Source organism: Rutidosis leptorrhynchoides, chromosome 6, assembly GCF_046630445.1.
Source record: "Rutidosis leptorrhynchoides isolate AG116_Rl617_1_P2 chromosome 6, CSIRO_AGI_Rlap_v1, whole genome shotgun sequence".
NCBI lineage: Eukaryota > Viridiplantae > Streptophyta > Magnoliopsida > Asterales > Asteraceae > Rutidosis > Rutidosis leptorrhynchoides.
In genome coordinates, this window is record NC_092338.1 from 360,677,344 (window position 1) to 360,690,852 (window position 13,509).

Sequence of the window (13,509 nt, forward strand, 5' to 3'; positions counted from 1 at the left end):
ATTATTATTATTATTATTATTATTATAAAAATAATACATTTTATTATTATTATTATCATTAATATTATTATTACTATCATTTTTATAATTATTACTATCATTATTATTATTATTACTATTATTAACATTAATATATTTTTTTACAAGTATTATTATTAAGTATTATTAGTATTAAGCATTTTTATCAAAATTAGTATTTTTATTTTAAAGATAATACAACTTTTTTTATCTTATCATTATTACTATCATTAGTAAAATTTGTATATATTTTAGTATTATTATCATTTTTATTATCAATATTAACATTATTATTAGAAGTATCATTATTATTATAAGTATCATTATTATTAATACTATTCCTATTATTAATATTATAACAAATAAGTATTAATTATATAAAAAAATATTTAATACATATAACATAACTATATTAATATTTTTAAAAGTATATATAAAATAAAAATAATTAATTAATTAATAAAACCTATAAATTATTAAATATAACAATTATATCACTAATAATAATATATAAATTTGTTCGAATATAATTATATATATATATATATATATATATATATATATATATATATATATGATATAGGTTCGTGAATCCAATGCCAACCCTGCATTGTTCAGTTTTGTCGTATGAATATTTTTACTACAAAATATTGGATAGTGAGTTTCATTACTCCCCTTTTAAATGCTTTTGCAATATATATTTTTGGGACTGAGAATACATGCGCTTTTATAAATGTTTTACGAAATAGACACAAGTAATCGAAACTACATTATATGGTTGAATGATCGAAGCCGAATATGCCCCTTTTGCTTGGTAGCCTAAGAATTAGTAAACCGATCTACTAATTGACGCGAATCCTAAAGATAGATCTATTGGGCCTAACGAACCCCATCCAAAGTACCGGATGCTTTAGTACTTCGAATTCGTTTTTATCATGTCCGAAGGATTTCCCGGAATGATTGGGGATATTCTGATATGCATCTTGTTAATGTCGGTTACCAGGTGTTCAATCCATATGAATGATTATTTTTGTCTCTATGCATGGGACGTATATTTATGAGAAATGAAAATCTCGTGGTCTATTAAAATGATGAAAATGATTGATTATGATAAACTAATGAACTCACCAACCTTTTGGTTGACACTTAAAAACATGTTTATTCTCAGGTATGAAAGAAATCTTCCGCTGTGCATTTGCTCATTTTAGAGATATTACTTGGAGTCATTCATGACATATTTCAAAAGACGTTGCATTCAAGTCGTTGAGTTCATCAAGATTATTATTAAGCCAATTATAGTTGGGATATGTTATGAAATGGTATGCATGCCGTCAACTTTCAATGTAAAGAAAGTTTGTCTTTTAAAAACGAATGCAATGTTTGTAAAATGTATCATATAGAGGTCAAGTACCTCGCGATGTAACCAAATGTAATGTATTCGTCCAGATGGATTAGGACGGGTCACGACATGGATTTTTCACTAGCAGGCTCCGTAACTAAACACAATAAAATACATTAAAAATCGAACCCTCGGCGCGAAGCTAGGGTTCGAAAACTAATCTTAACCAACGGCAACAAGCAAAACCACTTTCATAGACCCACATACCTCTAAGAAATCACCCAAAACATACATATTTATTTCTTTCAGAAAATTATGAACAAGTCTACGACGTAAAAAAGTCAAATAGGTATATAATGACGAGTTCAATCGTCCTAAAACCCTAAACCCCCTTCCAATTTCGGAGCTCCAAATTCTGTAAAATCACAAACCGAATTCATTTCATCTTATTCGCACACAGAACCATCTGCGCTACCATGAACAACACCATTGACGGTGTTCATCTGTCCCGTCGATTAATCCGACGGTCAATAATTGACTTCTGGCGGAATTCGCTAATTTCGAACAACATCGAGTTGCACCATTTCTGTTACCAGGTATGCATACTTCTTACTAACATAACATTTATATGATTTGTTTATCTCTTGCCTTGAAATATTTAAATTTAAATCATAAAACAAAATAATATATACCTTTGTGGTCACCTAGTGATAACTCCCCACCCCCCGAAAATTCACCTTGAAATTGGCTCGCATAGTGTACTTAGTCACAGTACATATTATAAAAAGTTATGTGATCCTATTGACAAATTATGGGTTTGATTTTTGGTGCAGTTGTTATGTTACTCCATGGCATCATCATATGAATCAAGTCTTCGCACGGCGATGAGGTTAGTTTCTCAAACGTTTTAGTATTATTTGTTTTTATGTATAGTTTGGTGATTTATGATGTGCTTATATATGTGTGCTTGTATAGCTGTGGGCTTGCCATACTGGAAAATGTTTATCATAAACATGCTATAAATATAGGTTAATTTGTAGAACGATAAGTTAAGGTGTAATTACTTTAAGGTGAATATAATCGGGTGGGTGGTTTGTATCCCCGTCAGTGATTCCAAAATTGCCGTTCTAAAGGAAAAATTACTTTAGAGATTTTGTTTTGTTTTTGAAATGATTTATTGCATTTTTAATAAATAGATGTTACTAAGTTCAGTAATTGTTGGTTTAGTGATGATTATTGTATCAAAGCGTTGGTCGTACTTATGAGTGTGTGTTCTCACTTGGTAAATGAGTTAGATAGATTGTTAATATATTTCACTTAGAAAGTGTGTTGTTCCTTTTCACGCGTCACCTATCACCTATTACAAAAAGAAATGGACATAAATTATTATTATTTTTATTATTGATATAGAGTGTATGTGTAAGGTACATATCGAAGGGTTTTAAGTAATGCTAGTTTAGTTCCTTCTTGTAAGCCTCCTTTCTAAAATAGTAATTCTTGGATTTTTGTTTCGTTGATTATTGGAAGTAATAAAAGGCTATCAGAAGGGCACCTATGCCAATGTATAAAGATATATGAATATAAAAGCTCGTTGATTTACGAGTGTTTTGACTTCTGAATCAACTAAATCGGAGTCCGTATGAAAAAGGTATGACATAAATGGTTAAGGCTCGTTCAATTTTATAGTTGTCACCGTTTTCATCATATCTTCTTCATACAGACTCCGATTTAGGCGTTGTTTGTATTTTTCAGTTTGCAGATCTTGTTATGCCTTGTGTATGCGCGCCCACCGAGATTTTTACTCCATATTATTTGTTTTATAGAAGACATAAGATAAAAAATGTCTTATTTTGTCTGCAAACTCGCAGACTTAGAAATATGCTTCTAAGTGCTGCACACAAGATTAAGTTATTTTGCAGACATAAAAACAAACAATCTTTACTATTTAGCATCCATAACTTTAGGCCACATCTTCTCTACAGACATGGTCCGCAGATCTTTAGAAAAAAACATTAAAATCAAACAACGCCTTAGTTGATTTAAAAGCCTAGACACTCGTAATTCAAAGGGTTACAAATTTCATTTTTGTTGGGGTGGCTAAAGCCCCTCTCTACCCTCACTAAGCTTTGTCCTTGTTCCTATCCCAATAGGACCTGAATCTACTCAAGGGAAATCACAAGAACATAGAGTTATATTAACAAGTTAACAAGACGACCAAAAATGTACACTTGCCATGTCATAGCTGAATACTCCCATGGGTGCTGCCCCTATACTGAGTTACCAACCCTTATACTCACGTATGTTGATTTCTAAATATGCTTTACACTAATACTTAGTCTTTATATATTAAGGGCTTAACTTTTTTGCCTATAAGATTGCATTTCTATAGCACCCATAATGGTTATATGTTTTTATAATTCATTGTAGAATCATAACTATCACTTTTTTTTCTACGGTTTATTTATCTATTATTGTTATTTTCTTTTATGTTAAGGGTAAATGAGTGTCATTGTGTATATTTAAGAATATAAGTAGTTAAAAATGTATTTTTATAGTCTTAACATCACCAAAGTTATTCTCTAAGGTTAAATTTGCAATTAACTATGTTATTATTTTTTTGGTATACTTTGGTATTCGACTCACTTTGCAAGCCAACTAATCACTGAGCGACTGCCTGCTTTGCGGGTAGCCCGGACTCCTGGAGTCATCACGGGTGAACCTACGTAGCCATGAGGGGATTATTTATTTCAACTTTGTGGATTCTAACCAAATATGGTTGTTTGCTACATTTTGGTTATTTTTTTGCATTAAATGTAAGGAAAATGTATTATTAATAGTCCATTTTGCAAATTGACTTTAGTTTCACCTCTCTAGGGTTTGTATTGTATTTGCCCCTTTCGTCCTTTGCCGCCGCTCAGTCCTTTCATCACTACTGCCCGCCGATCGTCCTTTTTTTTCTCTCAAAAACACACATTTCACAATTAATTGTCCGTAAGCATTAAAGGTATGTCAATCATGTGCTGTGTTGTACTGATTCACTTTATATATATGTATATCTTCCGTGTTTGGAGTCTTTATGTGATACACGATCTCTTGTAGTAGACGTTTTTTGAATCTAGATGAAACAGCAACTCAATTATGCCGAAACTTTCTTAGAAATTATTAATGTAGAAGGAATTTTTGTTATCGGTTTGAATTAATGTTAACCCTTTTCCGTTTCAATCTATATCTGTTTACAAGTTGTTTGCATGTTTGAGTTTATTACTCTTTATACACACTTAATCTAGATTTTCTTGCTAATTTAGCAACAGTAGTTTTTAATGTGTATTTTTGTTGTTGTAATGGTCTAACATAGGTATATGAAAATGTATAAGAATTGATGTCAATTTATGAGAGGGTCAATCATATATCCATTCTCGATCTTGAGTATGCTATGTCTGTATTTATGTTATTTTACTAGCCACTATTATATTATATTTATATTTAGCTATCAGAGTTAGATTATGCTGTCAATACACTAAAATATGTAAATCATGTGCTGTTACACAAGAAAAACACGTGCTGATCACCAACGAAAAACCAAATTCATGCCTCTTTTGACCCGCTATCGTGTTACTATACAACCCACTATGATTATATTTAGACATCATAGCTTGATTTTGCAGTCAACACACTAAAATATGTTAATCTTGTGATATTTCACAAGAAAAACATGTGTTCAGTTGTGTACTAGATAAGTAGCTTCCAAAAGTCACTTGATTTCTTTTTAGTGTTATATATGCACAGGACATCATGAAATGTGTGATTCTCTATTTATTTGCAAGTACTAACTTGTCATTTGCCTTCGCAATATACTCACCAACGAAAAACAAAATCTGTGCCTCTTTTTGTTCTCATATTGTAAAAAATAAAGCTTTTCTGATACTTTTTGTGATATAATACCTCGGTGTATATACAGTTCCGCAGGACTAATATTCGTGAATAATGGATATGGAATTACAAGAAAACCAGAGTCAGCCAAAGATGATGACAACGTGGGTTTTCTTTCTTTATATCTACTGGTTGTAATTCATGCATAATATATTCGTGTATAAGTTGATAGTTTTATGATGTGAATTTGCAGGTCAAGTAGGTTGTTTGGGAAGCCCCGCAAAAGTCTGGCCGAATCTAGCTTATCACAACTTAAATTGAAGGGGGCAATTTTAAAAAAGTAAGTGTTTATTTTTTTCACATATATATATATTTTTAACTCAATCTATCTTTATTCGTCGAATATAGTAACTGCAAAATGTGTAAGACGTTGGCCCTCTTTAGAATTAAAAAAATATATTGTATCTAAGCTCAAGTTAGTTCATTAGTGTATTCATCGTATGCTATTAGACAACATGTATGTAACACATATCTTTTGATGTATTTTTTAATAAGGGCTTCGAACAAGCATCATATGTTATTTGAGGAAGCGGGTTTACGTGATGGAACTCCACTAATATATCATTCTCACGGAAAGGTAGCCGAGTTTTATAATACTTATGTAAAATACAATATTGATTATTATTGTTTCACTCATCTAATATCATTCTCTTTCTTATAGATACTTAGTGTGGGTCTTAAAAAGGGTCGTGGAATATGGTGTAGTTGTTGCAATAATGAGGTACATTACATTCTTTGTAACTTTAAGACTTGGCATAGAGCATAATATACTTTAATGTTTTATTATTATTATTTTTTTTGTTTTGTTTTGTTTTGTCAATAGGTCAGCCCGTCTCTGTTTGAAGCACATGCCGGGAAGCCCACACGCAAAAAACCGTGAGTTTTATCATCATATCATATACGTAACAAATAACATGTTTAGTTGAGGTTTTTTCTGTATAGTTTATTGAGTCTTTATGTTCACTTATTGCCAGCTATGAAAATATTTTTCTTTCAAATGGGATGTCCCTCGATGTTTATTCGTCATCTCTAAAACCAATTTGTGAGCTAAGAAGACAAAAGAAAAATGATCGAATCTGTGCAATATGTGGTGAAGAAAGAGGCAAAGCATCATGTGCTCGATGCCTTAAGTCCTTCCAAGATGGTAGAGTTTTTAATACGTTTTAGCTTTGTTGTATATCGTGTTTTAATATTCCCTTACTTATGTGGCATTCATAGCTTGAAACATATTTCTTCACCTTGTTAATTTAATTTATCAACAGATGTATAAATATTATTCTATGGGTAAAGGTCATGTCATTATTTTTATTATTTAATCGTATTTTTCATTGTAAGCCTTATGGGTACCGCAAGAACTTTAATGCGCATATGTGGATTCACGGTATGTATATGTGAAGGGGATTGATATTTTTACTTCTCCTTTTGATAAATCCACTTAAATTTCCTATATTGTCCTTAAATGATGTATTACACAATTTTTTTATTAAGATTTATTGAAGGGTAATAATGGAAAAAGCATGAAACTGAAGTGGATGAATCAAAAAGAAAAGTGGAAATATCGCCTCCCATATGTGAAAAGCGCATTACTCATATGATATTATGAAGCTTAGCAATGTAATATATGAAGAAAATTTCCCTCGATAAATGGTTATGCAAAATTTGAATTTGTTTTTAAAAGCTAACGGGATGACATTCCATTGTTTTGGCAGGTATACAGATTGACGGACGTCGCGTTAGGATTGTTGAAAATCTTAATAGAAATGACCAAATTGACCAAATTGACCGAAAAGACCAAAATGACCGAGGTGACGTTGTTGCATGCGTGCTATGCAGGTAGTACCTTTATATACAATATTCAACACTTCTATTTTGCATTGTATCACAACGTATATGTTTGTAAAAGAAGGATGTCATGTCATTTCATCATCATATCATGTAAACTTGTTGAAATAACTTTGTTGTCCACAGACAGTGTGATTTCAGCAAAAAAGGCTTCAACGATCGCACTGTTATAATTTGTAACCAGGTATTTAAAGTCGTTTTTCTTCACTTTTAACTATGGCTTCTTTAAATTAATGACCTAAAATCCCTTTTTCATATATCAGTGTGAGAAAGAGTATCATGTTGGCTGTTTGAGTCAGCACAATATGGCCAAGCTGGAGGTGGGTGAATATATAAATTTGTATTTGTTTATCTTCATCTTATTTTACAAGTTTGACTTTTTTTTTTTTTTTTTTTATATTTATTTATTTGGAGAAGATGAATTTAATATAACTTTTCACATTGATATAGGAATTGCCACGTGGCAATTGGTTCTGCGATGTGGCTTGTGAACGACTTTATAATGTCGTTAAGGGTTTCGTTGTTTGTTGTCCGGAGAGGGTTCCGGATTTTATTATTGATTTAGTGAGGAGAAAACTAAAGGATGATGTCACTGAATCTAACGTGAAGTGGACTGTATTCCCCTGCAAACATGCGCCTCAAAATTACAAAATATTACGTCATGAAGCTGTAAATATATTTCATGTGAGTTATTCTATTATTCTTCTATATTAATATATTGAGATTTAATCAAGAGGGAAGCACTTTTTTGGGGGGAAGTGGGGGAAGTAATTTTTTTCGTTTTTTTCGATTTTTTTTTCAGGCATCAAGATCACATGAAATTATGAACATTTAAAAAAGACACTTTGTGATGAATGTTATTATTTTGGCGGTAAAACGCTCGAAGAAAAAAATGAAAACATTCAATGCATTGAGTGTTTTGATTCTGAGTTTTTGTTAAGGGGTTAGAAATTAGGGTTTAGAAATTTGGGGGTTTAAAATTAGGGTTTAGCTATTAGGGTTTAGAAATTACGGTTTAGGGTTTAGAAATTAGGGTTTATTGAATATTTTAACACGAACGGTTTAGGGTTTAGGGACTAAACCAAAACACTAAACCCTAAACCCTAAACTCTAAATCGGGCTAAATTTCTAAAAAAAACACTTCGCACAAGATGAAAACAAATAGATGCAAATAAACTCAGAATCAAAACATTCAATGCATTGAATGTTATCATTTATTTTTTCGAGCGATTTACTGCCAAAATAATAATATTCGTCACAAAGTGCATTTTTCAAATGTTCATATTTTTACCTAATTTTGATGTCTGAAAAAAAAAAAAAATCAAAAAAACCAAAATTTTATAAAAAATTTACTTCCCCCCACTTCCCCCCAAAAAAGTGCTTCCCTCTTGATTATGACCCTATATATATTAATTAATATTATAGTTCAATGGATTACATGTTGTAAATAATTTATTTTGTTGTTTTAATGCTAACAGGACCGCTTTAGCCCCGTCATTGATTCGATAACAAAAAATGATATTATAAGGTCAATGGCATATGGGTAAGTCATAATTGTATAATAATGAAATAATTACTAACTAATTGGTCATCTTTGTTCTTTGACATCAAATATTTTGCGTCTCTCATTATTGAACTTGCAGAAGGAGATCCAATACCTCGGATTTTTCGGGGGTACTTTGTGCAGTTTTGACAATAAAGTACGTGAATTTACATTTCTCGTGTTCTATTTATATTTATTTTCCTTGGTAGTTTAATATTAATATTATTATGCCATTTAGATGATTCAAATTTAAGGTGATGCTAGTGATAATTCTTGTGATGATTGTGTAGCTCAAAAGTGGTTACAGCTGGCATGTTTCGTATTCTAGGGCACGAAGTTGCCGAATTTCCAATCGTTGCTACTAGTCAATCTCAAGAGGGAAAGGTGCGTAAATTGTTTCTTTCGAATTCGTATGCTCATAGCTTCAAAGATCATAATAGGCTATCTAGTTAACCTGTTTTACTTGCCTATACACACTTTCTTGGCTAATGTTTATTTGAACTTAGTTTCAGAAAAATAGAGGTGGCAAATTAGGCTATTAAGTTGTATCACAGGTCAAAATGGGTCGGGTTGACCTGCTACAAATAAGGAATGTACTCGTATCTATTTTAGTAATATTATTAAACTAATAAATAACTTATAAGTAATGGTTAAAATACATCTCTTTAGGGGGTTGAAAACAATTGAATAGCACTCTACCCAACCAACTTTTTTTTAGTTACCCATGGAATATTTTTCAGATATTTTTGATTTTTTGAACTTACAGTTCTTTAAAAAAAAAAAAAAAAAAAAAAAACTTTTAACTTGCTGATTTACATACATTATAGATAAGATATCTGCCATATTATTATTTTTTTATTTTAAAATTTGTCTGGCTACATCATCAGGGCTACTTACACCTGTTCTTTGCACGCTTCGAGAGACTACTTTCATGTTTAAGCGTTGAAAAGATTGTGCTTCCTGCAGCGAAAGATGCCAAATCCATGTGGATAGAAAAATTTGGTTTTAGGGAAGTAACCCCTGAAAACGTAAGTGGTTTTTTTTAATGTGCTTTCCATGAAGTTTTATTAATTTTCACTTGCACTTAAATGATTTGTTGTTTGGCGATGTTTCAGCTAAAGGAATACCAACAGAAGCATACAGCAATGGTGGCTTTTCAAGGAACCACATTGCTCGAAAAAGATGTTCGCAAAATGTCAAGCTACTAGTTTATATAAACTTTGTTACAGGCTATTCGAGCGATTTAACATGTTGGAAATATTGTTTTTTTTTTTTGGTTTTTTTTTTTTTTTTCTCAAATGGTTTGAAGTGCATAGTTCTTAAGACAAGAAACACCTTTTGGATTTCTTAAAGTTTAACCTTGTTTGCATAGAAGTTTTCTGTTGTGGTTCATATGATTTAATTTCATTGTACCTTATATTAGCTGTCAATGAAGTTATATCATATGAACGCTTTTGTTATTAGTATTTAATGTTCAGTAGTTCTCTTTCCTTAAATATTGATGATTGTGTTGATATAATAATCTTGGTACCCACGTGTGTTTCCCATGTCTTATTTGAAGTTAGCGTCATTCATGTGTCTACAAGTGGACCGACGAGCCAATGAGCAAAAACCCCTATACGCATTTCTTTAATTCTGAAAGACAAAAGATGCTTTCCAAGTTGAATAGTTTTAGTCGACGATTTCACCTCCAATTAAATATGCCAACTCGGTTTAAAGGTCTCCATCACATACTGAGCCTCTAATGGAGTGTAAATTGATACCCCGATGGATTTTAGAGTATATGACACTGAGATGGCAATACTACATTATCTACTCAAGTCGCTTCACATGTTTATTGACTAGTATCTCTTTTCCGATTAATTATGATGTTATTAGCAGTGATCAGTAAGTTCAATACGTTGGTCGTAATGGTAGAAGATATTGCGACTGCGAGGCCCCCTCGTGCTAAGGTTTTTGTAAATCATGGTACGTTTTGAATAGCGATGTTTCAAGAGATTTACTTGGTGAAACTAAATCGAGGTCAAGAAAGAAAGCGAACGCGGTTTTCACTTCGGATACTTGTAAGCTTAAAGATTACATTGATGACTTGGATTACAGGGACACAATTCAAAACTTTTTTTTGGGGTCTCAAGATGTTAGGGACGGCGGTTCACCGGAAAACGAGAATGAAAAAATGTCCGTGGAGGCTTTCGCGGCATTCCATGAAATGACATGTTTGGCCGAGGAGAGCGAACCGGGTGATGAATACGCCAATGTGTCATCTTACAAATAGAGAATCGATTCAGGAAGAACATTTCGAAAGAGATGGTTAATGGTAGGTTGAAAAGGACGAGACCTAGAGGTTGATTTCACTTAGTTCGTTTGGTTTGATTCCTGCTTTTATCTAGTATTCGGTTTATTATTGGTTAGATTGTTCTAACGTTTTTCAGGTTGTTAGGGGAGACTCCTTTATAGATAGTTTCCGTTTAGTTGGTTGCTTTGTAGGTGCGAGCTTACCCGTTCTCCCCTTTTTTTGTATGCTCTATTGAGGGCGTTTTGCTTTGAAAAATGACCTCATTTATATACGAGTTTTCGTTATTTTTGGGGGGGAAAAAAAAAAGTAAGTTCAATACATACTACGAGAAAAAGGGCTGAAAAACCAAGCCATGACTTAACATCATTAGTAGAATGCTACCTCCAAATCGAGTTGATCTGGTTTGAGAAAAATTTTTTGCGTAAATACGTATAATATAGAGGCAGATTATTGGGCGTAAATGTAAGTTGTGTTAACATACCCAAATTGTCTTTTGTCTTGGCAAATCAAAGTACAACAATTACACATTTTCGAGGCTTTTTGTTCAATTGTTCGCAACATAATCAGCCACCTGATCAACATAGTTACCTTAAAACGTGCAACTAACCTTCAGGCCATTAAATAGAATGAACAAACCAAATGAGTTTGTATACTAAACTGATGTCCAATTTGTAAACTCGTGTCAAATTTATTACATCACATACTAATATACTATATAAGATGCAAGAACAAAACCAATCAGCTGATATTATATTAACCGAAGTTCATTTTTCAATATTTAATCGATTTAACTTGTTGTAAATAACAAGGAACTTAACAAGAAACTTGTAAACTACTAACTGTATGCAATCTAAACCACATACATCAAACTTGATCAAAACATTTGTGAACCTTTCTTCCCAAAAATTGCTTCCCAAACCAAAGGCAAGAATGGACCTTTTTTCTCCATGAAATCCATTAAACCCTTCTTATCAAACCCAAACCCTTTATCTTTCAACTTCTTAATCATAACTTGAGCAGCTTCCAAACCCCTTTCCCTACAAAACACGTTAACCAAACCCGTAAAAGTAACCAAATTAGGCGAATGACCCGCTTCAATCATCTCCAAACAAAAGTCAAACCCATCATCTAACCTCTTCCCATTAACCAAACCCTGAACCAAAACACCATAACTATACGCATTCGGTACAATCCCATTCTTCTGCATTTTCCTAAATATTCTTATCGCTTCATCGGGCTTATTAGACTTACAAAACCCTTCAACTACTGCTGTATATATCACCACTTCGGGTATCGAACCTCTCTCACGCATTACACCAAACAGCTTCATTGCATCTTGAACTAACCCATCACTACACAAACCATGTAGCATTGCAACTGCATTAGGTATTAAACCAGTTTCTTTCATCTTCCTGAATATCTCATCTGCGTCTTCCGGTGGTGTCGGTGGCGGCTCCTCCGCAGCCACTTCACCTGAACTTCTACTCGAATTTTCAGAACTTAATTTACTTTTATCCTGATCTACTCCAAGTTTAAACCGATCGAGAAATGCATCGGTATCCGGACTCTTATCGTCCTTAACGATTCGATTACGCGAAGATTGAGGCTTTTGTTCATCATCATCATCAAATGCAAAATTCGAGCTATTATCATCCGATTTTCGACTTACATTTCTATTATATTCGAATGATGCTCTGTTGTTCTGTCTATACCTACTGTCCGTATTGAAATTAGGGTTCCGATTTGTATCAAAATCACGTCTTCTTCGTTGACCTCTATTATCACCGGCGCGGCGATCATCGTTGCCGTCGATGAATCCGGAGAGACGTGACGACGAAGGAGCGCGATCGGATGTGGTGAATCCGTCGCTGGAGCGGCATCGTGGTGGTGGCTGACGACCGCTAGGGTAACCGTCATCGGACCTGTTATTGTATGATGAAGAAGAATAAAAGCTTGACAGTAATGGTGAACTTACATGATGACGAAATTGGTTGACAGATTGATGATGATGACGATTTGAACAGGTGAATGAAATTAGGTTTGAAATGTTAAACCCTTTCTTCATTGTATCTATCTATTTTGCTGTTTGTATAAACCCTAAACCCCCAATTCGAGTTATAACACAGGAGCAATAAGATTGTTGTATTTTATGTATGCTTAAAATAAAAAATAAAGAATAGCACTAAATAAACATAAAAAAGAGACATTTTTTTTCAGTTGGTCCCTCTATTACTCTCGGTTTTTAATTTGGCAATCAGCATCCCTGAGTTATTTTGATTTTGCAATTGGCGTCCCTCCGTCAAAATTCTGTTAAAAATGTACGTTAACCTTGTCATGTGCAATGCATGTGAGGGTAAAATCGTCTTTTTACTCAAACAAGGGACCACCGGCGCAAAAATATCTTAGCTAAAAGTGAGGGACAACTGGCGCAAAAAAACTTATAATGTTTATATTTTTATTTTATAAATTTATAAAAACAGGAATCTATAAATTATTATTATTATTATTATTATTATTATTATTATTATTATTATTATTATT

The 13,509-nt window shown here is 32.7% G+C and overlaps 2 protein-coding genes across 3 annotated transcripts; one reads left to right on the plus strand and one right to left on the minus strand.

Annotated features, from left to right (window-relative positions):
• Window positions 1–1,729: 1,729 nt before the first annotated feature.
• On the plus strand, window positions 1,730–10,094 carry LOC139853352 (increased DNA methylation 1-like). Of its 2 annotated transcripts, none has more exons than XM_071842736.1 (17): window positions 1,730–1,953; window positions 2,191–2,246; window positions 5,316–5,391; window positions 5,481–5,567; window positions 5,783–5,864; window positions 5,949–6,008; window positions 6,111–6,163; window positions 6,262–6,431; window positions 6,997–7,120; window positions 7,256–7,313; window positions 7,393–7,449; window positions 7,580–7,813; window positions 8,608–8,672; window positions 8,773–8,829; window positions 8,963–9,056; window positions 9,560–9,700; window positions 9,788–10,094. In XM_071842736.1, the coding sequence occupies exons 3-17, from the start codon at window positions 5,342–5,344 to the stop codon at window positions 9,878–9,880; spliced, it is 1,425 nt and encodes a 474-aa protein (XP_071698837.1). In that variant the 5' UTR covers window positions 1,730–1,953; window positions 2,191–2,246; window positions 5,316–5,341; the 3' UTR covers window positions 9,881–10,094. The 2 variants fall into 2 exon arrangements, with proteins under 2 accessions (XP_071698837.1, XP_071698838.1); XM_071842737.1 differs by having other exon boundaries at window positions 9,639–9,700; window positions 9,788–9,927.
• Window positions 10,095–11,702: 1,608 nt separating this feature from the next.
• On the minus strand, window positions 11,703–13,077 carry LOC139855369 (uncharacterized). Its single transcript, XM_071844590.1, has one exon. It carries the CDS (start codon window positions 13,031–13,033, stop codon window positions 11,843–11,845), a length of 1,191 nt encoding a protein of 396 aa, XP_071700691.1. The 5' UTR covers window positions 13,034–13,077; the 3' UTR covers window positions 11,703–11,842.
• Window positions 13,078–13,509: the final 432 nt, after the last annotated feature.

What these genes read in the sequence shown, in the direction of transcription:
- LOC139853352 (XM_071842736.1), top strand. Translation starts at nt 5,342, where the DNA reads ATGGATATGGAATTACAAGAAAACCAGAGTCAGCCAAAGATGATGACA. An exon ending in GTTGCATGCGTGCTATGCAG is followed by an intron (nt 7,121 to 7,255) that starts GTAGTACCTTTA and finishes TGTTGTCCACAG; the next exon opens with ACAGTGTGATTTCAGCAAAA. An exon ending in TGTGCAGTTTTGACAATAAA is followed by an intron (nt 8,830 to 8,962) that starts GTACGTGAATTT and finishes ATGATTGTGTAG; the next exon opens with CTCAAAAGTGGTTACAGCTG.
- LOC139855369 (XM_071844590.1), bottom strand. Translation starts at nt 13,033, where the DNA reads ATGAAGAAAGGGTTTAACATTTCAAACCTAATTTCATTCACCTGTTCA.